The sequence below is a fragment of the Hyperoodon ampullatus genome (genome assembly GCF_949752795.1).
Source record: "Hyperoodon ampullatus genome assembly, chromosome: 11".
Lineage (NCBI taxonomy): Eukaryota > Metazoa > Chordata > Mammalia > Artiodactyla > Ziphiidae > Hyperoodon > Hyperoodon ampullatus.
In genome coordinates, this window is record NC_136924.1 from 39,112,289 (window position 1) to 39,139,623 (window position 27,335).

General features: G+C 52.1%; 1 protein-coding gene across 1 annotated transcript; it reads right to left on the reverse strand.

Annotated features, from left to right (window-relative positions):
* Positions 1-1,268: 1,268 nt before the first annotated feature.
* Positions 1,269-26,403, reverse strand: TTLL1 (TTL family tubulin polyglutamylase complex subunit L1; the record flags this gene model as incomplete). Its single annotated transcript, XM_079715900.1, has 9 exons — positions 1,269-1,507; positions 6,116-6,279; positions 8,081-8,167; positions 11,412-11,555; positions 15,606-15,714; positions 16,699-16,833; positions 18,001-18,181; positions 19,860-20,068; positions 26,291-26,403. 9 exons carry the CDS (start codon positions 26,401-26,403, stop codon positions 1,378-1,380), a joined length of 1,272 nt encoding a protein of 423 aa, XP_079572026.1. The 3' UTR covers positions 1,269-1,377.
* Positions 26,404-27,335: the final 932 nt, after the last annotated feature.

Sequence of the window (27,335 nt, forward strand, 5' to 3'; positions counted from 1 at the left end):
CAAGACAAAGGACTTTGTAACGATAAATGCTGAGGAATATTTCTAGTCGCCTGTTTTCCTCCAAATCGCAGTCAAGCTAAAAGGAATGAAACCAAAGCAGCTGTCAGATTAAATATTTTGCTTTCTCACGGCAGCATGATTTTGTAAGATATTCAAGTTTGGGGTTTGTTTTTAATTTAGTGCCAAATTTTAAAAACGTGAATACCTTATAATAAACTAAATCACATGCTGAAGCTGTTACTTTCTGTGGAAAGAGCTCGTTTTATACATTTGTGAATCAGTTCTTACAGCCCTTATGAAATAGACTGTGATATTGTGATTTATAAGAGATATATATCTGGTCTCCATCCCCTTTCCTGGCACACAGCTCCTAAAACCCTTGTAATTTCCTTTCTAAGAGCTACAGGGACATCTTTGTTATATTTAGTTTTGTTCCCAGTTCCTGAAATTGCTACAGAGCATAAAGGTGAAATGGGTATCTTTTGCTGTTCCTAACAAGTCCCTTTCAAGCAAGCCAGAGTTTGCGCTACTGACTGGAGGCTGGAGCTCCTGGGTGGCCTTGAATGTGAGCTGGCTGCCCAGGGAACCAACCACGTGATTGGAGGGGTGGAACTTTCAGCCCCACACCTCAACCTCCAAGGAAGGGAGAAGGGCCCGGAGGTTGAGTCAGTCGCCAATGGTTGATGATTTAATCAATCATGTCTGTGTCACGAGGCCTCCATAAACATCCCCGGACTGTGGAATCTGAAGAGCATCCAGGGTGGTGTCCCTGGAGAGGACATGGAAGCTCCGTGCCCCTTCAACCACACCTCGCCCTGTGCATCTCTCCCATCTGGCTTTTCCCGAGTTGCATCCTTTATGTAAACCAGTAATCTAGTAAGCAAACTGTTTTCCTGAATTCTGAGAGCCCCGCTAGCAAATTAATTGAACCCAAGGATAGGGTTGCAGGAACCTCCAACTTACAGCCAGTTGGTCAAACACAGTTGGTCAAACACAGTTAACAACGTAGGCTTGCGGTTGGCGGCTGAAGTTAAGACGGTGGGGGCAGTCTTGTGGGACGGAGGCCTTACCCTGTGGGATCTGACTCCAACTCCAGGCAGACGGCGTCAGAATTGAGTTATACGGGAGGACACCCAGCGCCGCAGCAGAACTGCTTGGTGTGGGAAAAATCTCCATACATCTGTTGTCAGTGTCGTGAGTGTGAGCGTGAAGGAGAAACAGGGACTTTCCCCAATGATAGGCTCCTTAACCTTCCAAAGAAATGCCTTTATTTATTTACAGGGTTTAGGAAAGGAAAAAAGCTCTAGAAAAAGGAAATTTCCAAAATGGGTCTTCAGCAAGGCTGGGTGCAGGCTGGAGTCTTGCTTTCGCTGGTGGTCACTTCCAGGTTGTGAGGACGGTCCTCCCGGAGTCTCTCGATCGGCCCCCTCTGGGCCCCAGCGACTGGCCCGGCCGACTTCTCAGCTCTCGGTCAGCCCCGTCGCCCTGTGCCAGCTCTTCGTCGTACCTAGAAACAGAGAAGCATCTCCAGGGTTCAGCGGCGGTGTGGCCGTGGCTGCGGTGCGGCAAAGGCCTGTCACCCAGAGAAGCAGCCTGGCGCCGTCCCGCACGCCTCCAGCCCACCAACCACTGCCCCAGGCCATGGAACACAAGTACAGCTGCCTCAAAATGTTACTGTGGGCGGTCCCCACCCCTGCAGCTGACATTTTATACAGGCCACTAGACTGAGTTTGGCAATGACCCCAAGGAAAGGAATGAGACCTCAGGGTAGCGAGGGAGAGAAGTGACGTCTGGAAATACTTTACACGCAGCATCTCACTCAGCATCTGTGGGGCGAGGATGACTAACCCCATTTCAGACAGGGCACAGGGTGTGAGCGGCCTGCCCAGGAGGAGGCCAGGACAGGGAGAGGCCCTGCAGCTCGCTCACAGGCAAGGCCAGTGCCGCCTCCACCAGCTGTGACCCCCCCACCCCCTCCCCACCAACGTTCCTGCATCAGGCTGGCGCACGGCCTGGACAGAAAGTACAGCCTGGGCTTTTGCATCAGAAAGAACTGGCCTAGAACCTCAGCGTCCCTGACCGTTTTGGCATCTGGGTGATCCTTTCTTGCTGGGGTGGGGCCCCTCTTTTGGGGGTCCCATTGAAACCCGCAGGACCTGTTGTGGGCCCCGGCGCCACACAGGCTCCAGCGAACAGGGCCTCCTACCCCCCCACACCCCGCCGTGGCTTCACGTCACCCTCCTGACTCAGACCAGGAGGTATTATGATTCCCACTTCCTGTTTGAGGAACGTGGGGCTCAGAGGGGTTTACTCAGTGTGCTAAAGTCACACAGCTGGTACGTGGCAGAGGTAGGATTAAATAAAACCCAGGAGTCCGGATTCCTAATTCGGAACTGTTTACCCTGTAGCTCAGTGTGAAGTTCCTGTCACTGTAGAAGTGTGTGCGTAGGTATCACTGCTGACCACACCCTGCCTGACTGAGGAGCCTCTGTTACACGTGCAAAGACTGTTCACATCAAACGCACAAGGCACTAAGATGCTCAGTCATGTTGCATTAGCTACATCTTGCTGACTTCTGGAAGTGCGTGTGCTTCCGTTATAAGCTCATTCCCAGAGTCAAAATCTGTGGGTTGAGTGTGGGTTAGAGGCCTCTGAGGTTGAAGAACACATTTCTGCCTTGGGCTTCTGGTGGCAAACGGGGCTGAAAGGGGAGGGGAGGGAGGAGGAAGGCCAGTCGCCGAGTGTTATCTACGCGGCAGGCACAACGGGGTTTCCCTCTGCCGGACGTAGATGTCAGACCACAACACGTGGACCCCACTCTCCTCCCCGTCTCCCTACAGAGAGATGAAGCTGGACAGAGGACTCCCCAGGGACACTGGCGGTTCTGCCTGTGGGGGGCTCTCCCGGAAGCCACCCTGGCCCCTCCCCTCCCCCGGGGACTCCCGTTCATATGTCATCACTCTATTGCCTGCGCGCGTCTGCAGTACCGACCAAAGGGCTGGAGTGACCCCTGCCCGCCCCCCCGTCTACTTCACGGTCCTCCCCAACATCTTACTCGTGGGGTGGTGTGCAATAAGAATCTGCTGAATAAACAGAGGGGAGACCCACAGGTGGGCTCCCAGTTTCACTGGGTATTTGTGCAGCTTAACAACAAAACAAACTGAAATGAGCGTTTGGCAAGCAGCTGGCATCCGGGACGGGCTGCTCCCAGGGATGGTGTGCCCACGGACAGAGCGGGCGTGAAGGAGAGTCAGAAACAGGATGGTTCTTCTCAGGCCCCTCCTGTGCTGGTGGGCTGCTCTCCTGGCCTTTCGACAGGCAGAATCCACTCACTCTCAGGGTTCAGAGCATTTCTTTTTTTTTTTTTTTTTTTGCGGTACGCGGGCCTCTCACTGTTGTGGCCTCTCCCGTTGCGGAGCACAGACTCCGGACGTGCAGGCTCAGCGGCCATGGCTCACGGGCCCAGCCGCTCCGCGGCATGTGGGATCTTCCTGGACCGGGGCACGAACCCGCATCCTCCACTTCGGCAGGCGGACTCTCAACCACTGCACCACCAGGGAAGCCCCAGAACATTTCTTTTTGAAAGGCCGTAAAAGTAGAACGGGCACCTTCCGAACTGGGCCCCGGAGGGAGCAGTTGCAAAGTGCCAGGCCCTGTGGCCCCAAGGCCAGGACGGCGAGCTGGGGCAGCGGCAAGAGCGCCTGTTTCTGGGTGCCACACCAGGGGCGCCGGCACCCTGGCTGGGACGCTCTGAAGGGCTCTTGGGAGCATGCAGCAGAATGCAGAGAGGCTGGCACAGCAGGAGGATAGGGCGGTGCCTGTGACGTCAGGGCCCTCCCCACGCAGCCCCAGGGCTGTAAGCCCACCCGGGACTCTGACAGGTCGTCTGAAGCACCGGGGGCAGGTCCTGAATGTAAGGATTCAGAACTGTCGGCCCCGCGCTGGAGCTTTCCTTATCACCTCATCTAGGGAGAGGGTGGCTGAACGGATTGAGGGGGGCCCACCTTTTTGTCTCTCCAAGTAAAAGCACTGAGGCTTCAGACCACTACGTCTTCAACTGGAAACGGAGCGTCTGCCCACTCCCTCAAGGAGGAAATGGGTTGATGGGGGCAGGGTCCTCACAGCCCGCCTCCCTGTCACCCTCAGCTGGACCAAGGTGGACCCACCAGACCCTGGCCAGACTCCTTCCCCACACAGCCCCCCATCTGTCTTAGGACAGGGCTCACGAGGCCCTCCATCACAGTCTGACATCCGTCACCCGCGTGTCACCCTGCACCGCCCACAATGCCAACCCCCGAGGCTCTGGATGGGCCCCATCCTGGCCCCACCAGCAAACTCTCCCTCCCTCTGTGCACTCAGAGCGCTGTCCATCGTCAGCAATGGACAGAGCACCCCCCATCCTCCACCTCATCCTGGAGGGTCCCCTTCACCTTCCTGCTTGGCAACCTGGCTTCCCCTGCAGCCCCTGGAGTGGGCCTGCTTTCCCTCCCACTCTGGAGGAGACCCACCCACCGTAAAACTCCTTCCCAGGTCAGCAGAATCCACCACCCTCACCCGGCCTTGTTGGTCACCTCTAATCCTCCGTGTCACTGCCCCTAATTCCTTAAGATTCAGGCTCTCGGCTCACTCTTGCTGGTGACTGCAGTGACCAAACAGATGGGACCCCGATTCCCTGACCTACTGCCCTCTCCGATGACCTTGTCCTCCACCCCAGCTCAGCCCCATTCCCAGGGCACCCGACCTTGCTATGTTTGGTGACCGCAGCCCCTGCAAAACCTCGGCCGCCAGCCTCACCCTGACCTCTGCCCCTTCTCTTCCCAGTTCACTGTCCTACAGCCCTGACCCCATGACCCCTACCCACCCCCGCACTGTCCTCATCTGCTCACACCCTCATGTTTCCTTGCCCTTCTCCCGCACCTGGCAAGCACCCCACCCCGGGCACTTCCACCCTCTGCCTACTCTCTACTTCACCTGTGCAGCAGACGTGCTGGAGGACACAACTGACTGGCCAACTGGTTGCCCTTTCAGTTCCCGACCACCCTCCCTGGGCTGCACGCTTACGTCCACGTGGCAGCAGTGCTAACAGCCAAAAGCATGGGATCTGTGCGCTGTGTAAAGTTGACTCACCACTTCTTCATTTTTTAAAAATGTTAAGTTAAACGTACATGTTTACTTTTACAGAATCATGTAACGTGATCCTAACATATTCAGTCCTTCGGGTTGGGTGCTATTTCCCTCTCTTCCTGGCTCCCCTTCCCCAGCCCACACCCCTGCAGCAGTGGTGTCCATGCTGACACCCTAATGCATGTCCCTCCACGCTTCCTGGCCCGTCCACTCTCAGAGTAGCCACCACACGTGGAAATGCCCATCACACCGAGGGAGGGGGCACCAGGACCACAGCCCGTTTCACATGGATCACATCAGGCACCCTTTCCTGCAGCTCGTTTTCCTCCCGGGCCCCCGGCACAGCCCCAGGTCAGTCCTTTTAACGTCCACTCACTCTTCTATGGTGAGAACGAACTGGACTCGCTCGGCCACTGCCCTCCTGACGGGTTCTCACTTTCCCCCGCTTTATGTCACTACCAACGTGCCACGTAACCCCTCTGAGCCTTTGTTTCCACACGTGTAAGATGGAGCCATTGACAACCCTCACCTCACAAAGTTGCTGGAGAAATGAAATGTGACAACACGTGTGTCAAGCCCTCAAATGCTACATTTCTTTTCCTCTCACCACTGTAAGACAGATCGTATTATCCTCATTTAAAAAGATGTACACACGGAGACTCAAAGAGATCGATTAGTTCCTCAGTGTCACACAGCTCTCGGGGTGGACCAGAGTGTGGCCAGCCTCTGCTCCACGGCAGGTGACCAGCTCCTGCTGCCCCAGCAGCAAACGTGGCAAATGCTTCGTTAATGTTTCTCAGGCACAAGACTAGGCAGAGGCCTGGTCCAGCACGCAAACAATTGTCTGCTACAAGATCTATTCCATAACACCAAAAAACAAAATACTCTACCCGATAAGGTGAGTCCACATATACCTAGAAAATCCCAGTTGGGCCCTGGTACCCCCCAATCTGACACACACAAGGCCAGCTGCACAGACACACAAACTTACAGAATTTCATAATTGCCAAGGACTTCCTTTGGGGGTGACTTGTTCCATTTACAGTCTGGAATTTCGCCGTTAGGGACGGCGATGTTGAGGGTGTCATTAATCAGGTTATACTTTAGGATTCGGTCATTGGCAGTGCTGGAGGTGAGGGATGGGGACGCGTTCACCTACGAGAGGAAAGAGAACACATCCTTTGGCTGGACCACTTACTCGCCTGGAGCGAGGGCCCCGCAATGCAGATAAGGTTGTGATTCACACTGTTCACACCTAACACCTTCAGGGAGCATTTTGTGATCTATTTCATTAGCTGTCAGGTGAAATACAAACGATATTTAAAGACAGGATTAGGAACAGAAGCTACAAATCCGTCACCACGCAAACAAAAATCGTAGGTCAACGTCCATCACAAATGTAATTTCAGCGTCTACCTGTGTGATGAGCTCTGTCCTCAGCACCAAAAGCTGCCCAGAGCTTTGCTGGAATCTGTGACCCAATGATCCTGACCAAGCAGCATCGTGGGTTGAAGGAAAAGGAAAAGGACCCCTTCTGCTGAGAGAGTAAGTGCTACCTCACCAACAAAGCAACATTCTGACCAGGTGAGGAGCCCATCCAGGCCTCTGAGGGGGTCAGAGCCAAGTCACAACATCCACGTGTTAAAACGTGGCCATTTACTCCGCTGAGAGTCCCACGGGCCCTCAGTCAGTACCTATTTACCCTTATTTTAGGCACAGTTGTAATGACTTTGGTGGGCTGTTTTCTCAGGCCGTGAGAGAGAAGAGACAGCCAATGTGCAAGTTGTTCAGGCTTCCCCGCCCAGTAGTCAGACTGTGTCTTTGTGCCGCCAGCAGGGTGGACCTCGGTTGCCCCTGAAATTACCACTGTGGGTGATCGTATAATACTGTAATTCTTATTACAAATATGCTACAGTTAAGACCTGTTATTATTTTAGAAGTAATGTTCACAATTCAGATCCTAGTTCATCAAGGAAAGCTTGAGTTCCATTCAAGTATTTACTCTGTTTAAGATGAAGGAAAAAAAAGCATAAATATGTTCTATCTAAGGACTGACCTATCTGTCTATCTATATGCACATTTATCTACACACATATACACACACACACAGCTCGCCCTCCCGTAACCTGGTTCTTCTGGCAGCTCCCTGCAGGGCCCCCACTGACTTCCCTACAAGGGACCACTCACTGCCACTTGCTCTTGTGACTCAGCTTCGGCTGGAAACAGGACTGAGCTAAAGGGCCTGAGCCGTCCCGTCCACATGGGTGTGGTGAGAGGACACGGCACTCAGGGCACTAGCAGGGAGATGAGTCACCAGAGTGGAAGCCTGCGGCACCCTTTCTGCCTGTCCAGCCCTGCACCCCTCAGAGGCCTGAGCCCCTCTTCCTGGCAGCAGAGCAAAGCAGGACCACCCGGCCAGTTGGGCTCCGTGTCAGGGCCTCAGACGGGTGTGCCAGCGCCCGCTGCCACTGTCATCAGGAAAAGGGTGTATGTACCTTGCCCTTTCTAGAACAGCCATCACTACATCCTGTCTACGCCTTGAAACGGGCATGAGTCCACTTCCAAACTACGCCTTCCTCCTAAGAGGATAGCATTCCTTATTTCCGGACAGAACGCTACGGCCTCCCAAGGGCTTCCAGGTCTGTGAGCTCCTTTCCTGAATGGGAACAGTGTCCGACAGGGTCGGGCCCCAGGACCTGGACTCACCCGGAAGCACCCATTCGGAAGGGGGAGGATGGCTCGGGCTCTGTGGGCTGGGCTTGCCGGAGGTGACAGACCGGGAGTGTGTATTCCCCAACCATCAGCAAACCGTCAGACCTGGACATCTGCCTCCCGTCCTACCACGCCCACCGCGGCCTGGGAAACATCTGGCTGGGGCCGCGGAGCCCGAGGCAGAGGCAGAGGCACCGGGAGGGTGTGGGGCGACCAGGCACAGGGGCATGCAGCACGTGGGTACCTCGATCAGCCAGGGCTTCAGCTTGTCATCGATGATGATGTCATAGCCGTAGCACTCAAAGCAGTGTTTGTCGTTGTTCATCACGGGCTGCAGGGAAAGGACCGGCAGGTTACAGAGCCAGAACTGGGGGGCCCAGCTGAGACCCACATCGTGGAGATGCGGGACGTTAAAGCGGCAGGACCCTCCTCAGGGTGGTGATGCCAGCGGCGCACTCCTGTGACCAGCGGCTCCCCATCTCCGCCCTCTCCCCTCCCCCCTTCCTCCCCGTGTTCCTCCCGCAAGGTCAGGGATGGAAAGGGGGTTCGTGAAGCAATCACCGTCTCCACGTCTCATTCATCAGAGGCCTGACGACCAGCAATGAACGTCTCCATCGGCACAAGACTGTCCTCAGAGTGGACAGAAGTCCAGCTCCAAGCCCAGGCACCCAAAGTTCAGGCCTGTGCGGCTTACACACACACACACACACATACACACACCCAGAGCCCACCAGGCTGTCAGTCCCTTCACAGACCCCTCGGGATACAGCGTATGAACCTCTGTTCTCTGTGACAAAGGTCAAAAGTCAAATCCATTTACTTAAAATTTTTGGATTTTCTTAGTTTTTTTTTCTTTAATTAACAACTTCGTTGTTGCGCGCGGGCTTTCTCTAGTTGCGGTGACTGGGGACTACTCTTTGTTGCAGTGCGTGGGCTTCTCACTGCGGTGGCTTCTCTTGCTGCGGAGCGTGGGCTCTAGGTGCACAGGCTTCAGTAGTTGCACCACGTGGGCTCAGTAGTTGTGGCTCGCTGGCTCTAGAGCGCAGGCTCAGTAGTTGTGGCGCACGGGCTTAGTTGCTCCGTGGCATGTGGGATTTTCCCGGACCAGGGCTCGAACCCGTGTCCCCTGCATTGGTAGGCAGATTCTTAACCACTGCGCCACCAGGGAAGTCCCTTATTCTCAGTTTTTAATTCCATTTCTAAAACCGTTCTCCAAGTGCATTAAAAAACCCACCAGCGGCTTGTTTACAACACAGATTTCCAGGCTGCCCGAGCTGCCTGGATTAAACCCTCCAGGAGAGGCCCAGCCAGCAGCAGTGCTACGCACTCCCCGGGGACTCTCATGCACCCCACAGCGAGGGGAGCACACAGACACGACCGTGAGGATGGTGAGGCCTATTCATACGTTCGCGGATGCGTGGACTCTCCCTAAAACACTGGATTTAGAACAGGAAACGTCTAAGGGGGAGAGAGCCCAGTGCAGCCCCACTCACTAGAGGAAAACCAAGCTGGGGGGCTGTTTCATCATGTGGAAATTTAGTGGAATTGTTGCATTTCCACTGAAAGCCTGGTGTCCTAACCCGGCCAGCACACACACCACTGTCCCCCAAAGCCTCTGCAGCACAGAGGGAACAGAGGAAAGTCACTCCCCCTCTGTCATGCCCCAGCCCCGCTGTCTCTGGCCCTCTGAGCATTCTGCTCCCGAGCTCTTCCTCTCGGCTTCTCCGTGGGCCCCCAACGTGGTCCACGCCCTGCACCAGGCCCTCCTCACGAGTTACCGCAGCCTCCTGTTTCCCTGCCTGCCTCTCCCCTAGATTCCCCGAAGGCAACAACCTGGTAAAAACATGGTGACCAAATATTTGTTAAATTAATTAAAACTGAATAAATAAATCCCTGCTCCCCAAAGCCTCAGAGCCTTAGAAATCCAACAGCTTTTCAGCTCAGGAGGCTGAGGCCCAGGAGAAGATGCTCAGACGTGCCTGGAGGATCCAGCCTCAAGACAGGCTGCATGTCCGGGGCCAGGACACAGGTTTTCTTGATTAAACAGCCAACTGTTTCTCAGAGTTCTGCCAATCAGGCCAGGATGGGAGCGGAGGCGCTGGTTTAATCAGGCACTAAGGCTCGCACACCGCCTGTGTTACAGCTGCTGCCATTTACCTTCCCAGTCCGTAAGTTAGCCTCCATGGAGCGTGTTCACACAACCAGCCAGAGACATCAGGGTCGTGATCCCAATTTCACAGAGGACACCCCCGAGGCCCACGGAGGGCAGGCACTTGTGCCACGTCGCCAGGCAGCACATGGTGGCTTCGGCTTGAAATCTGAGCCCAGGAGTCCCCACGCATCCTCACCGTGACCCCCACCCAAGCGTCGAGGTTCAAGGCATGGCTTCTGTGGGGTAAGAGACGTGGAAAGTGGCCCCTGAGACGCCTCTCTCCAACAGCTAACTACACTAACTAGACCCTGGGTTCTTCCCCGTCGAGTCCTCCCTGTGGGCCCGAGACGCAGACTGAAGGCACAGGCAGGGCTCATCAACACTTGGTGAAACAGGAAGAGCTCAATTCAAGACACAGGAAAGCCAAGGTGTCTACTGAAGGGTCACCTTTCCTGTCCATAATTTTCTTTACACAGTTGTTTCAACAAAGCTTTTCACATACAGGGGAATTAGTATAAGTTGGCATTTTCAAAGATAAAAATGGGAGAGCAAATTCCCCAGCGGTCCAGTGGTTAGGGCTGCCATGGCCCAGGTTCAATCCCTGGTCGGGGAAGTAAGATCCTGCCAAGCCGCACAACGCAGCCAAAGGGGGGAAAAAAGGGGGGGGGAGAGGGCCTTAATCTTCCGCTGAGAAGGTTTCACATAAATATTTTCACACACATCCACCTCGCTGCCAAACCCACATCACACTTTCTCCAGAACAGCAATCTCCCCACGTCTCCGACTCCAGCGAGCGAAGCTCTTTTCACAGCCCCTCAACTCCAGTGTGTGGGCACTACTCTGGTCTGCCCACCGGTATCCGCACCAGAAATAGCGGCCTGCATGCTGGTGCTCCAGGGTTTATTCTTTTCTTTTCCTTTGAAAATAGATGCACACCTGCTTTAGAACGGTGAAACGAAACACAAAAACTGCAAACCAGCCAACAGATATGAGACTTGAGTAAAAGAAAAAAGAGAAGCTCTCTCCAGCCCTAAATGTCTATGAAATAGCAAAGCAGGAAGCCTAAAAATAGGGAGGCTGCTGAAAAGTCCATCTCCACAGCATCAGCTTATGACAAAATACTCATTCTCGACTCAGTGGGCACAGAAGAGCCGATGATGACGTCACGAGGTCCCTGCCCTTCTGTAGAGGTTCCGGGGCCATGGCTGCAGCACCACCAGCCAGGAGCCAGCCCCTCTCCCTTCCCGAGACCACCCTGGCCTCTGGCAGATGTGTAGGAGGTGAGACCATAAAAACAGCTATTTTTAACAAAAGAACCACCTGCACCCCCAAATCCCAAACTCTTGCTAGGCTTGCGTGGTCTCCTTCGCTCTCTCTGCTCCCGGGGCTCCCAGCCCCGCCCCCCAACGCTCCTGGGACTCACCGCCACGGCCTTCAGGGACTGCACGATGATCCAGTGGATCTCATCGAACAGCTTGCTGGTCACCTCCTTGCCTCGGGTGCTCTCCAGGTAGAGCCGCAGGTTGTTCACAGTCCACTTGCCCCCGTGGATGTGGTTGTAGTCCTCCTGGCCACAGAAAAGGGGGTGGGGCCCCAGGCAATGCTCCCAGAGGAACCCAGCACTTGCTCTCACCCTTGAGCATTTCCTGGTGCCCCTTGGTGTGCGGGGGGGCAGGCACCCAGGAACAAATCAGATGGGCCCTGCCCCTTGGGGATCTGCGCCTCCTACACATGCAATTTTTTAAAATACAGTTGTCCCTTGGTATCCACAGGGGATTGGTTCCAGGATCCCCCTTGGATTCCAAAATCCTTGGACGCCTAAGTCCCTTATATAAAATGACACTGTATTTGCCTATAACCTACACACATCCTCCCCATCTCCTGTGTACTTTAAATCATCTCTAGATTACTTATAATACCTAATGTGATGTAAATGCTATGTAAATTGGTGTGAACAAAACATAAAGGCTACAAAAATAGTTGCCATTGAGCAGCAAATTCAAGTTTTGCTGTTTTGGAAATTTCTGGAATTTTCTTTTTTTTCTGAATTTTCTTTGTTTGGTTGCTTCAGGCAGCTTGCAGGATCTTAGTTCCCCAACCAGGGATGGAACCCACGCCCCCTGCGGAGGAAGAGAAGAGTCTTAACCACTGGACTGCCAGGGAAGTCCCTTTTCGAATATTTTCAACCCACGGCTGGTTGAACCCACAGATGTGGAGCCCTGGGATGTGGAGGGCCGACTATACTCAACTCTGTAGTATTCTCATAATCAATGCTTTATCCCTTACAGTGCATGCTGTGGATGGAGTGCCACCCAGACACCCCTTCAAGACCAAGGCGCTCCTTCTTGCAGCAGAGACCCCTTCAGGGAGCTGCCCTTGGTTAAGAGGACCTACCTAGTCCAACCCCTCCTTGGGCAGCCCAAGCCGGTGAGGGGTTGGTGCCCGGGTATTGGCCCCTGTCTCCATCTAGGACAACTCTTCAGGGGCACCCAGCTGCAGAGTGTGCTGAGGTTGGCTGGGGCCCCTGCTGCAGATGTGTCCCCACTTGACCCCCCTCTGCCCAATCCGGCTTCCCCCAATTCCTGGTGTTGCCCCTGACATCGTGCCCCAGTAAACCTCCTGCACACTCATCTCTGCCTCTGTTTCCTGAGAAGCCAACCTGGGACACACCGTGCCCCGGGCACGATGGTTTAAGAGACCCACACGTGAACCTCCCTCACAGCGTCCCAGCTGTCTGAGAGACTCGGGCTCAGAGAGGCCCCGTTACTTGCCCAAGCTTTCATCCTGGTTGTGACAGAGCTGGGACCTTAGCCCAGGTTTTTTAACGCCAGTTCAGTGCCCTTTCTACTTCTCTACCCTGAACATTAATTCTCCACACACTGCCTCTTTGGTGGCAAAAAGCTAGAAAATGCTGAAGTATATTAGAAAGTTATGAGACAGAGATTTCATTTTCTAAGTATAAAGTTGGTAACTGTGAACTAAAACAAAATCAGCCTAATAAGGAACAAACTCAAAGCAGACTCTGTTTACATATAAAAGCAAAGAATTATCCATATTTTTAAAAACATCTTTTCAAGGTCAGAGACAAATTCCTTTTACATGTCAGTTCTTACTAAAATGCCTCAAAAGATGAGGTGCCCAAGCTTGTTCACCTCAAACAGGCTCTCAAATATATTACTTGGTGTTTGTATCCCTAAAAAAAGGACTGTATCCCTAAAATAAATTATAGGAAAAACTAGGCTAACTGTCCAGCAATACCTTTTCTTTTCCTATATACAGATCCTCTTTACTATCAAGAAAAATTTGTTTACTTAAAAAAAAAAGTTCCAGAGGCATAAAGTATACACTTTAGGCAAAACACTGTCTTACACATGCATAGATATAAAAAGTATAGATACAAAGTAATGATACAAAAAGCGCCTGCTTTTTGGCCGTAGGAAAGTTATTTTATCAGAGTTATCTCAGAACATTTTTCTCCTATCAACTTGCAAACACTGCACATTTCAGGACCCACCCTGCACCCTGGGAAACCCGCCAGCAGTCATGGTTAAGCCAGCCTCCTGGCAGGCCCCAAACCCCACTCCTGCACTCTCAAGGCAGCACTGAGGTCTCCTGACCCTTCCTTACACTCAGTCCTTTGCAATCTGCCCCTCTGGCTGGACTCTGAGCTTCCTGAGGGCAGGGATGTGTCTAATCATCCGGCCCCAGAGTGCGGGGTGTTGCTCTGCCCCCAGGGGCCCTCAGTGGACAAGCAGATCCACTGGTCCACAGCAGTTCTGTGTTCAATATAACATCTATGCTCTACGCAATGCTAAATTAGAGCCATGTGAAGCTCTCATTCAAGGGTGAAATGGAAGTTTCTCGGAGTAACCTCTTTCTTACATTAAAAAGCGAAGCATTTAGAAATAGGAAGAATATGGAAAGCACTGCTGCTTCCGGTGCATGTAGAGATGCCGGGCTGAAGACAGCCTCAGCTCTCTCCTTCTGTCTTTTTAAAAGAATGGTTTCTTTTCCTTACTGATGGAAATAGTGACCTCGTGTTTGATGTCCTGAGAAGGCTCATCAAATGGGACCCTCCCAATTTCAGTCTGGCCCCCCCAGGGTGAGGCGGCTTAGCAGGCCAACACATCATGCACTGTCCTCAGGACACCAAGTGGACTCGAGGTCGGTCACTGTCATTTCCCACCCCCGCCCAGACTTCACGAAATGTGCTACTTGGTTATGAAGGGTGTGGCGTCCCCAAATGGCTGATAAGTTCTGTGCTGCGTCACCTGAAAGACCATTTTCCCAAATTCTTATGAGTAAGGCCTTGGCCGAGTCACCCCTTCTCCTCTAACTGTGAACACTGTAATGACAACGCTTTCTCAGTTTGCTCTCAGGAAAACCCAATGGGTAGGTGAACCGGGGTCAGCCCCACAGGGAAGCCAGTTGCCACGACCAGGAAGGTAAAAACCAGGGCTCCTGTTTGAGAGGGAGGCTGGGTGACTTGCCCAAGTCACCCAGAGGTTAAGTGATGGGCATGGGATTGGGCCCAAGCTGGTCTGACCAAACCCTTCAGTAGGTTACTCAGAAAAACTTGTTTTCTATCAATATTTACCCTCTTTCTATTCAAATGATAAAAAGACTAGGGTATTCAGGCTTCCATTCAAGCAAGACCCAAATAGAAGAGTCTTTCCTATAGAAATGAGACCCTCAGGCCTTGTTCGCCAGGACTGGATTATAGCCCCAAAGCCTGCACAGAACCTACCACGTCCTGTGTCCCAGCCTCCGCTGGCCTCTACAGGGCCCTGTCACTCCACCCGCCTCGCCTGGGGGCTCCAGCTGCCCCGACTCCTTTCAGCTCCTGCGATGCTCCTTCCTGCCACAGGGGCTTGGCATGTGCTGTGTCCTCTGCTAGAATGCTCTTTCCACTCCTCCACCCAGGGAACCCCTGCTCAGACTTCAGTTCTCTGCTCAAGGCCACTTGTGCGTGGCGGCCTCCGACCACCTGGACTACAGGCTCCTTCATTCCAAGCCCCTCCAGGCCTGCATCTCTACCTGCAGAACGCGCATCTCAGTTGCAGTGTGATTATTTGATGACTGCCTTCCCCCCACAGGCTCTAAGCTCCATGAGAGTAGGGGTGAAGGAAGTTTTTGCCCATAATTGTAGCCCTCAGCATGGGACCAACCCAGACAGGTGCTCAGTATCTGGTCTTTAACTGAATGACCAAGCACAAGTCCTCTCATATAATCCTCCCACAAGCCCCACAAGGTAATAATATTATCTCCTTTTACAACTCGAGAGACCCAGGCTCCGAGAGTCAGTGAAGTTGCCCAAGGTCCCAGAACTACTTGAATGTGGGACTTTCTCCAAATGCCCCACCCCCAGTGGGACAAGCACACTGGATATTTGGGGCTCCCCCTCCCAATCAGTGCCAGAGCATCTTAAATACAACTCTTATACCCACCCACCCTCTCCTGCAAATAGAAAAAGGAAGAAACCCACAAAATCCTCATCAATGCCAGGGCATCTTAAATTCAATTCCTGTACCCACCCAACCCCTCCTGCAAATAGAAAAACAAAGAAACCCATAAAATCAGTCCATTTCCTTAAGCTCAAGGGAAAAGAAACACTTACCCCGTGTTTCTGAATGGCAACGTTGGTGAGATGAACAAACATGTTGTCCAGCTCACTGGTACTCGGGGTGTATTTTACTGTGCAAAAGCGGCAAAATCCAAGTTTATACCTAAGTGGGAATTCAGATTAATTCAATACTCTGAGGACAAGCGTAAACAAAATATAACAGTTTTTTTCTCTTAAAAGAGCTGCTTTTTGTTTTAAACTTTTTAAACAGCTGCTTTGTTATTTTTTATGGTTCTTTTTTTTTTTTTTTTTTTTTTTTTTTTGCGGTATGCGGGCCTCTCACTGCTGTGGCCTCTCCCGTTGCGGAGCACAGGCTCCGGACGCGCAGGCTCAGCGGCCATGGCTCACGGGCCCAGCCGCTCCGCGGCATGTGGGACCCTCCCGGACCGGGGCACAAACCCGCGTCCCCTGCATCGGCAGGCGGACTCTCAACCACTGCGCCACCAGGGAAGCCCTATGGTTCTTTTTATACAACAGCTTTATTAAGATATAATTTACATGCCATATAACTCATCCACTTAAAGTGTACAACTCAACGGTTTTTGGTATATCAGAGTTGTGCAACCATCACCACAATCAATTTTACACCTGCATCACCCCAGAAAGAAACCCTGAGACCATCAGTAGTCCCTTCCCAACCCTGGTGTTGGGCAAACACTCATCTACTTTCTGTTTCTACAGTTTTGCCTCTTCTGGGTGCGTCATATAAACGGAATTGTACAACATGTGGCCTTCTGTGCCTGGCTTCTTTCTCTGAGTATCTTTGTAAGGGTAAAAGAGTTGTTTTTTGTTTTCAAGATTCACATTCGTGTCAAAGTTACTGCCTTACTCAACGTGGATCACATGTCAGGGACTACTCGTACGGGGAGTTCGACCAGCCCTTGCAAGGTCTCCAAGGAGTAGGAAGTATCGCGTCAAAGCACGGTATTTTTTTTTTGGCCACAGTGCGCATTGTGCGGGAATCTTAGCTCCCCAACCAGGAATCGAACCCGGGCCCCCTGCAGTGGAAGCCAAGTCCTAACCACTGGACCACCAGGGAATTCCCAAAGCACAGTCTAAAGAATGGAAACAAAACTCTGGCTCTTACATGTAGCAGCGCAGTGGGCGGTACGTAGACACCAGAACATACAAGCGCAGGTCAAACTTCCTGCCGCCGATAAGTAACGGGTTGTTAATGTACAGAGAGATCACGTAGGCTTCCTTGGTAGACTGAGTCATGAACCTGGGCGTGGCAAAGTCGAGGTTAGATGCAAAGACCAGAGGTCTCATAGAGAACAGACTTGTGGCTGCCAAGGGGGAGGGGGTCAGGGAGGGATGGACTGGGAGTTTGGGGTTAGTAGTTGCAAACTATTATATATGGGATGGATAACAACAAGGTCCTCCTGTACAACACAGGGAGATATATTCAAATATCCTGCGATAAACCATAATGGAAAAGAATATGAAAAAGAATCTATATATGTATAACTGAATCACTTTGCTGTACAGCAGAAATGAAAACAGCATTGTAAATCAACTGTACTTCAATAAAATAAATTAAAAAAAAAAAAGACCAGAGGTCTTTAGTCGGCTGGTGACAAGCTTGCTGCCTCTCGTTAAGTGAGAGGCCAGTTCATGGGGAGAAAACAAGGGTGGGGGGTATCCACAGAGGAACCCCCGGGTGCTGGCATCATGCAGTCAGACTTAAATGCAGGACACAAGGAGGCATCCCTGCCACTCCTGGGAATTCAGGGGAGCCACTGGCCCACCCGGAAAGGATGGCACCAATGGTGGCCTCCAGGCACTTCTCGGCAGTTAAGGACCTCGAAGAGGCAAAGAGTGAGCCTTAGACTAAATCTGGTGTCCTCCTTTCTGAGGGGCCCCCAACCCAGAGAGGAGACCTGACCTGACCGTCACTTAGGTCTTCTCTTACACTGAACGCACACACTGCCTGGCACTTGGGTCCATCCCCACCTCGACCCCGTGAGGCTGGTGCTATTTGTGTCCCCAGTTTACCCGGATGAAGAACCTAAGAGTCTATACAACAAAACTTACTCAGGTGGTGAGTGTCAGACAGGGGTTCAAGCCCAGGCACCCAGGTGTTAAGCATACGCTTCGCCACCTCAGAAGCACCAGGACTGGACGGGTCCCCCCCAGCTTTCAGGACAGAGAGCGGCCAGCGAGGCTCCCTGCTCCTGTGACCTTACGCCAGTTTATCCACCATCCCCAGGTGAGATTCTACGACTGGTGACGCTACAGTGGCCACAGAGCCTTGCCCTGCTGCTGCGTGTATACCTGCACAAATGCTGCACACCTGGAAAAGCAAGCAAGGGCACCCCCCGCCGTGGCCAAGAGACTGAGGCCGACGTGAGATGGCTGGGAAGCACACGCAACGGGCTCCCCCACTTACGAAGATGTTTTGCTGTCCCGGGACCACTTTTTGATTTGCGAGAGCTTGTTGATCAGAAAGATGCCCTTTCCCTGGGCTTTGCCACAAGGTTTCATGATCCAGGTGCTAGAGGGGCTTTTCCTGAACTCTTCCACGAACAGGTTGTAGTCGGCGGGCAGCATGTAGGTGATGGGGACGAAGTCTGAGGGTAACAGAGAGGGGACAACGGTGAGCCAGCCCGCTGGGGGCCACAGACAGAAAGATGCTGCCACTGCCTTTTCAGGGCCTGTTTCACTACCTCATGCCCCCCACCCAGCATCTAACAGGGCAAGGGCTTCTGCAGTTCAATCCCGGTACAACACAGGCACACCTCATTTTATTTTGCTTCACAGATAATGTGTTTTTTACAAACTGAAGGTTTGTGGCAAGCCTGCGTGGAGCAAGTCTATCGGCACCATTTTTCCAACAGCATTTGTTCACTTTGTGTTTCTGTGTCACGTTTTGGTAATTCTCGCAGTATTTCAAACTTTTTCATTATTATTATGTTTGCTATGGTGATCTGAAATCAGTGATCTCTGATGTTACTACTGCAAAAAAAATTACAACTCACTGAAGGCTCGGATGATGGTTAACATTTCTAAGCAATAAAGTATTTTTAAATTAAGGTATGTAGGGACTTCCCTGGTGGTGCAGTGGTTAAGAATCCACCTGCCAATGCAGGGGACACGGGTTCGATCCCTGGTCCGGGAAGATCCCACATGCCGTGGAGCAACTAAGCTCGTGCGCCACAACTACTAAGTCTGCGCTCTAGAGCCCGCAAGCCGCAACTACTGAGCCCACGGGCCACAACTACTGAAGCCTGTGTGCCTAGAGCCCATGCTCCACAACAAGAGAAGCCACCACAATGAGAGGCCTGAGAAACACAACAAAGAGTAGCCCCTGCTCACCGCAACTAGAGAAAGCCCACGTGCAGCAACAAAGACCCAACGCCGCCAAAAACATAATTAATTAATTAATTAAGGTAATGTACATTGACCTTTTTTTAAGACATAATGCTATTGTACACTTGATAGACTACAGTTTAGTGTAAGGATAACTTTTATATGCAGTGGGAAACCAAAAAAATTCACGTGGCTTGCTTTTATTGCGGTATTCGCTTTATTTTAAAACTTCATTCTTTTTATTTATTTATTTTGGGTCACACCATGCAGCTTGCAGGATCTTAGTTCCCTGACCAGGGATCGAACCCGGGCCCCTGGCAGTGGAAGCGTGGAGTCCTAACCACTGGACCACCAGGGAAGTCCCATTGTGGTAATTTGCTTTACTTTGGTGGTCTGGAACTGAACCCACCATACCTCTGAGGTCTGCCTGTAATGAGTTTTCTCTTTTAGCTGTGTGCTAAGTACTTTACAAATCTGTATCATTTAATCCCCACAGCAAACTGTAAGATAGGTACTGTTATCATTCTCATTTATCAGATTAGGAAACGAGGCCCAGAGAGGTCACCTATGTACTTTTCCCCACGTGTGCAAAAGGGATTCTGAAATTACCCGACAGCCCAGCTTTTCTCACCAGACAGGGCAGGGACGCACTGCGCTCCCCAGGCATTGCTGGACTCAGTAATGATCCCTGCTGGCAGTCTGTAACTCAGGGAGTGTCCCCCACGCCCACCACCTCCTGTGCACATTCCCAAGGCACTCACACAAACTCAGATCCCAAGTTGAGCCCCCTCCCCCAATTCTGGAGACGCCTGGGATGAAAGAGGTGCCCACAAACACATTCATCCCTCAAAGCCAACAGTCACCATCTCACGGTCTCGTGCCACTGGAGAATACTCCACTATCTATTTAAAAGGTGAGGCCGGTGGAAAGGACACAAACCCAGGTAGAGGTATTTCCCACTTTCGTCCTTCTCCGCCAAAGGACTCCCTTCCTTCTCCAGCTCTTTCCTGTATCTCTTGATGTTTTTCACCATCAGGTCCTTCCGCGTCAGTTCATAGTGGTTCGGGAAATGGTTGACTATTTGATCATCTGAGAGCCGGTAGCCAGTCTCGACGCTAAAAACATTGCGGATGGTTTGCACACTCATCCTGAAAGAGAAGCACAGAAGGGATGTGCAGGACAGAAGCTCAGAATGTGTCCATGTGGAGGCCGGTGTCGTTAAAGCCCGGGGACTCCTGACCAGGAAGCACGCTCCCTCAGAGCTTACCTGTCCCCAGCCCGGCACCGAGCCAGGAGGTGCCTGGCCCGCAGCGGCAGGCTGTGTGTCCGCTGACTGTACCTCAACTATCTGAGGCGGGGGCTGCTTTGACTCTCCGCCCTGATTGGTTGTACTCTCTGGCACACAGTAGATGCTCAATAAATGTTTATCAGTTAATGATAACATTGATTTTGATACCAAACTAATGAAAGTCAGACTCTGAAGTCAGGAAACTCATTGACTCGATATCTGCACCCAAAGTCAGAAAGGACAGGGACCCCCTAAAACCAAAACCCCAGGGACTTCCCTGGTGGTCCAGTGGTTAAGAGTCCGTGCTTCAACTGCAAGGGGTGCAGGTTCCGTCCCTGGTCAGGAACTAAGATCCCGCATGTCACGTGGCAAACCCAAAAAATTAAAAACAAAAAAAAAACAGGGGTCATTTAAGGACCCTCAGTTGGCATGTGATATTCTTGGAGAGACCCCTGATAGGCCAGCTAAACTGCAAAGCCCCCAGTGAAATGAGAGTTGAAAGAGAAATGGATTCCTTATCCTCTAAGAAAGCCAGTCTCCCTGTCACATCTGTCTGACTTCCCTAGCCCCCCCAGAGAAGCAGGAAGGACGGAAGGGCTGGCACCCACAAGGGAGCCCTGGAGTCACAAGACAAGGCAAGGTCCTCTCTGTACTCCCTGCCCCCAACCCGCCCCCTTTCATAGCACCAACCAGAGGGTTTCTTTTGATTCCATAATCATTAGAACAAAAGGATTAAAAAAAAACCCACTTTTTATTATGGGAAAGCTCAAACACACGAAGAAGTATAGAGAAAAGTGTAACAGAACCCCGTAATCCAGCTTCAACAGTCACCACGAGGCCAGTCTTGCTTTGCCTGTACCTCACAGCGCTGGCTTATTTTGAGGCACTTCCCAGATACCATATCATTTCATCCAAAATATTCCTGTTAGAATCTCTAACAGTTAAGGACTCCTTTTTATATTATATGATATCCTATTTTATACTGTTATCACAACTAAAAAAAAAAAAGGAGTGCAGCCAGTTCCATTTTTTTTTTTTTTTTTTGCCTGCACCACACAGCTTTCAGGATCTTAGTTCCCAAACCAGGGATCGAACCTGCGCCCCATGCAGTGGAAGCGCACAGTCTTAACCGCTGGACCGCCAGGGAAATCCCAGGAGCAGTAATTCCTAAATATCATCAAATATTACTCAGTGTTCAAATCTCCCCAGTTGTCTGATAAATATTTTTTTACAACTTTTGCAAATAAGGGCCAGGCCTTCTGGTTAGTTGTTCTCTCTCTCACACATCTCTTTAAATCTATACATTCTCCCCCACCCCTCCTTAATTTTTTTCTAGGCAATTTATTTGTTGAAGACACCAGGTATCTGTTCTGTAGGGGTTCTCACAGCTTCCTTATTTATCATGCTCCCCAGGACCCTGTACTTCGGGTAAGTTGGGAGTCAGACCTAGAGGTCTGATGAGCTGCAGGCTGATGGGGGCAGAGCTGCGTCCCGGGGTGGCATCCAGCCGGAGAGCCTCTCCCTTCGGGATGTCAGTGACTAATCAGCTGCACCGCCCAAGAGAAACAGAATGTGACCCACAGCTGAGTCACATAGTGAATTTTCTAGTAGTCACATTAAAACAAAAGTTAAAGGGGGACTTCCCTGGTGGCACAGTGGTTGGCAATCTGCCTGCCAATGCAGGGGACACGGGTTCGAGCCCTGGTCCAGGAAGATCCCACACGCCATGGAGCAACTAAGCCCATGCGCCACAACTACTGAGCTCGTGTGCCACAACTACTGAAGCCCGTGCACCTAGAGCCCGTGCTCCGCAACAAGAGAAGCCACCACAATGAGAAGCCTGCGCACTGCAACGAAGAGTAGCCCCCACTTGCCACCACTAGAGAAAGCCCACATGCAGCAACGAAGACCCAACGCAGCCAAAAAAAAAAAAAAGTTAAAGAGGTGAAAGTAATTTTAATGTATCTTATTTAACCTAATATATCCAAAATATTATCATTTCAACATATTACCAACATAAAAATTTGTGATGAGGAATTTTACATTTGCTTCTTCGTGCTAAAACAGGAGCGTACATCACACTCTGGCACATACACCTCTGTCTGGACCAGCCACACTTAAGTGTCCTATTGTCCTGTGGTCAGCGGCCTCCGTCCTGCACAGGCGTCGATCCTTATGTCATGAGGGGTTGCAAAACGGTGAAATTCTCTTTTTGCATTCCTCCTTCATTTATTGACAGGAATATTTCTACAAGGAGAAACTTCCCTTCGTCAACAATTTAGATAACCCATGAATGGTTCCTCCAGGGAAGACTGAGTAAGTGTGTGATTCTTTCCCTTTACCAGTTTTCAAAATAGTGAGCTGGTTCCCTACCACCTGCAGAGCTGTGATGAGCTGTGTTCTGGGAACCTATCACTGCAAAACGAATTACCCAACATTAGCTACTTCAGACAACCACCATTTTATAATACCTCGAGGTTCTGTGGGTCAAGAATGTGGGTAGGGCTCCGCTGAGTGCTCTGACCCACGGAGCACTGAGGTCGCTGGGTGGGATTCAGCCGGCTGGTCTGGGGGCCCCGAGAAGGCTTCTTCCACATCCGGCACCTTGGCAGGCACGGCTGGAAGGTGGGCGCAGCTGCAACTTCTCCAGCACGACAGTCCCGGGACGGTCAGGCTTCTCATGTGGCAGCTCGGGGCTCCCACAGGGGGTTCCCACACAGGAGGAGGAAGCTGCTGGTTTCTTAAGGCCTGGATCACACTGACTGCATCCCACTGGCCAAAGCAGTCACAGAGCCCACCCAAGGTCAGGAGGAGGGGAACGAAGACCCCATCTGCAGAGGGAAGTGGTGTCAAAAACGTTGTGGCCATTTTGATGTGCCACAAATTACGTGGGGTTTTGTTCTGTTTCAGTTCTTTTGGGGGGCATTTTTATGAACTCATAGATTCAAACATGATTCTTGAGTTTCAGTCTGCTGTAATTATTCTTACGGAAGCTCTAGTTGTCCCTATTTTGCGCAGAAGGAACTCTGCAAGCTGTCTCCTGAGTTTTATTAACCTGAATCCAGCAGGCCTCGACGACGTCCTTGCTTTCCCTTAAGACAAGCTATTCCGAGCTCACCTTGTACAATTCTTCCTGAGGCCCAGCATCAGGCATTTCTCCAAGGAACAAAGGACCCTTCGTTATAAATAAATGTTCACCTACTGTGTAGCCTGATTGTAAAAAGGGTCCCAATTGTGCACCCCTCAACTCCCATCAGGAGGTAAAATATATTTCCCCTTGAATTGGGGCTGACCTAATGCCTTTCTTTGGCCAAAAAGGGCAGAAGTGATGGTGTGCCATCTCTGAGACTAGCCCCGAAAGGCCTTGAGAGCTGCCACCTTCCTCTTGGGCCCCCGACACCACCACAAGCCCAGGCTAAGCCGGTTGGAGGGATGTGAGAGATTTGTGGAGAGAAGCCCCTGTCGTCCTAGCCAAGGGCATCCTAGACCAGCCAAGCCTCAGATGACCCGCCAGGTGACAGCAGATGTGTGAGTGAGCCCAGGCAGGAACAGTGAAGTCCTGCCAGACCAAAAGAACCGCTCAGCCAAACCCACAAACTCATGAGCAGCAAAAAATGGTTGTTGTTTCAAGCCCCTAAGCTTGTGGTGTTTGTTACTCACCGTCAGTTTGGCAATGGATAACCCATACACCCCCTCCAGGAGAGTCAGTGTTTACCTGTTTCACACTCCTTCTACTTCCTGCCCACATGTAAGCTGTTTTTGCATAGTTGTTATCAGAATACAAATACAATTGCGTAATATGTTTTTCTTCATACTTACTGTTATTCGGTTTCCCAAACTGCTTTATAATCATCATAATTATTTCAATGGCTGTACCATAATCCACTTGGTTAATCTATTCACCTTTCCCCAACCAGTTAATGTTTAGTTGTTTCCAATATTCTTCCCTAACCAATTTTTAAGACCCGACAGGACACTTAGTGCTTAAAGCACGAGCTCTCAAGATACCTCAAATATCCAAACTTATCATACTGTTTAGCTCTTTTCTTCTCTCTGTCATTCTCTTGTTGGTTAAAAAGAGCTCCAAAACGCTTCTTGGCATGAGGAAGCAAGCACTCAAATCCCCCCCGCCCCCATCCCTGGCATGTGACCAGCTGCCCAGAGAAGCCGAAAGAACGTGCTGAGTTCTGCTGGGCCCCACAGCACTGGGCAGGGGGACACCAAACAGCAAGTACAAAATACTGTCCTGTTCAGCCCTCTTTTCAGAGCTCCCATGAAACAGGGCTCTGGATAAAGGATTTCACTTTACCTATGAGAAGAAAGAACATAAACTTGACACTTAACCATACACAGGCACTGAACTACTCCATAAACGCCCTCCCTCTCTGCAGTCCACGCTCCTGAAGGGAAATTAGGTTGCAGTTTGTTTGTTTGTTTGTTTATTGGCCATGCTGCCTGGCTTGTGGGATCTTAGTTTCCCAACCAGGGATCGAACCCAGGCCCTCGGCAGTGAACGCGCAGAGTCCTAACCACTGGACCGCCAGGGAGTTCCCAGGTTGCAGTTTAAAGGGCAGGTGACTTCACTGCTGCCAGGAGCAAAGCTAGGGTCACCTCTCCATCCACCGCTGGAGCTGGAGGCTGCGTGCTGCCTACTCTGTGCCCAGGCCCGGCCAGGCTCCGGGGATGCTGAGATAAGCCAGGCCAGGTCCTCATTCTCCAGGGGTTCACAGTGACACTGGAAGAGGGGACAGGCTGGGAAATCACAAATCACGGCACTCAGCATGTGCTGCCATGGCACCTGAATAGAGCAGCCTGGGAGGGCACGAGAGGCAGAGGTGGCTTCCAGGGCAGGTGTGCTGGTGCACAAAGGACAGTGACAGCACGTGCTGATGCGGCGCCCGCCATGCGCCAGGCACTGCCCCGAGTTCTGTGCTTCACTGCTTCCTTGAAACCTCAAACAACGGTATTTGCAGAGAGAGGCCAAGTCCTCTGCTAACAGCCACACAGACGGCAGTGGAGGACCCAGGGCTGAAGCCACGCATGGCTCTGGCTCCAGGATCTGGACATCTAACCCCTGGATGCACTGCGTCTCCAAATGGGGGGCTGAGGGGGCACAGAAAGCATAGCACGTACACAAATGGAAAAGAAAGACAGTTTCAGCAGTGGGTCAACAGGGGAAAACGTGCAGCCGCTGCACTGGCGGGGACTAGGGGTGTAGCGGGGAAGAGAAGTGGCTGAGAGAAGCCGAGTAACATCTCTCAAGGTGGCGGCAGGGAGAGTGAGTCTGGGGCGGGGGGATGTACAGGGTGACAAAGCCCCTGCCGACCCCGACGTGTGCCCCCACTCGCCCCCGTCCCCTCAAAGTTTCACTGCAGTGCTCTGGACCCAGGAGCTGCACAGGGTCGGCGAAGTATTTGGCTGAGGAACTCAGCAGGGATGTGGAGGCCGCCCCGAGGGAGGGAGCAGACCAGGCCTGGACCAAGGAGGACACAGGACCTCACCCTGAGGAAGTGAGAGGCGGGGAGAGGAGTCTAGGAAGACTCCAAGCTCCTGGCTGGGTGGGTACCACCCGGGACTCAGGGCCCACACACTGCTTTTCTAGCCTAACTCGCCTTTCTGTGGTTTCTCAGTCAGTCCAGCCGGCACCCTCTTGGCCTAACGAGAGGGAGGTGAAAGGAAGCACTGAGCCCTCCCCACAGCCCTCCCCACCCCACCCCACAGGATGCTGACCTCCCTAGCGCACCCTGAGGTGCCAGGCAACCGGGCACCACTGAGACCAGCACGAACTGGAGGCGGGTGGGGCTCTGGTTTCTCACCCAAATTCCCACTGCCGTGTAACCACACTCAGCCGTGCTGAGACATCCTGGGACTTCCTGACAACCAGGAGCGTGGACACTCCACCACGTATACTAACCCAGGGCCTCCTCCCCGCACGCACGAAGGGCCCGGGATGAGAAAAGTGTAAGGGGAGGCGGCACGATGGCGTGGAGGCTCCTGCACAGGACAGTCCGTGCGCCGGCATGGGATTAACCACGCTGATAAATGGGCTCTGGAAGACAACCAAACCCTGGTTTACACTTACCAGTAAAAATTCCAGTCCTCGTTTTCTGTCACTTGGACCCATCCTCTCTTTTCAAAGTTATTTATCAGCACCGACTTCTCGATATCAGTGACCCATTTCACTTTTCCTGCCATAATCCTGGAAGAGAGCACCTTATCGGAGCCATGAAATTTAACAACTCACATCCCTCCGCCCAAAGGAGTCCTCTACGCAAGGTGAGCAGACGTCCCCCACCCCCAGCTCAGTCCTCCCCACAGTGGCTCTCAGCCAGGGCAGGTCACCCCCTGGGGGACATCTGGCAACGCCTGGAGGCACTTGCTTGTCAGGACTGGGGGTGAGGGATGCTTCTGGCATCTTGTGAGCAGAGGCCAGGGATGCTGCTCAACACCCTCCGACATACAGGATGCCCCACCCCAGCCCCCGCCAACAAAGCATCCAGCCCCGAAGGCCAGTTGTGCTGAGACTGAGAATCCTGGTTAAGTGGGAAATAAAGGCAACACACGCTGAATGGCAGCTATGACTGGAGCCACAAGGAGAGGCACGAGGACAGGCGCCGCTGTGAGAGCGGAGGCAGCTGGGAAGGCGGCCCTGAGCGGGGACCCTGGAGCTGACTTCTGAGGGGTGGGTGGGAGTACTCACCCCGTCTGGGTACCCCCCGTCCCCTCAAGTTCTGCCTATCTCCCTGCTGCTTCCCGATTCGCTACACCAATTCGCTCTCTTTAACTGTGGGTGATCTTTTTTTTTTTTTAATATTTATCTATTTGTTTATTTATTTTGGCTGCGCCGGGTCTCAGTTGCAGCACGCGGGATCTTTTTAGTTGTAGCATGTATGCGGGATCTAGTTCCCCGACCAGGGATCGAACCCGGGCCCCCTGCATTGGGAGCACGGAGTCTTACCCACCGGACCACCAGGGAAGTCCCTAACTGTGGGGGATATTAAGTGTTTGTCTGACCACATCAATCCCGGTGAACAAGCAACGTGGCTCTCACTGTACTTAAAATATGCAGCCCCCTGGCCCTCACCTGCTTTTCCAGGTACATCTTGTGCCACCTTCTCCCTCACCCG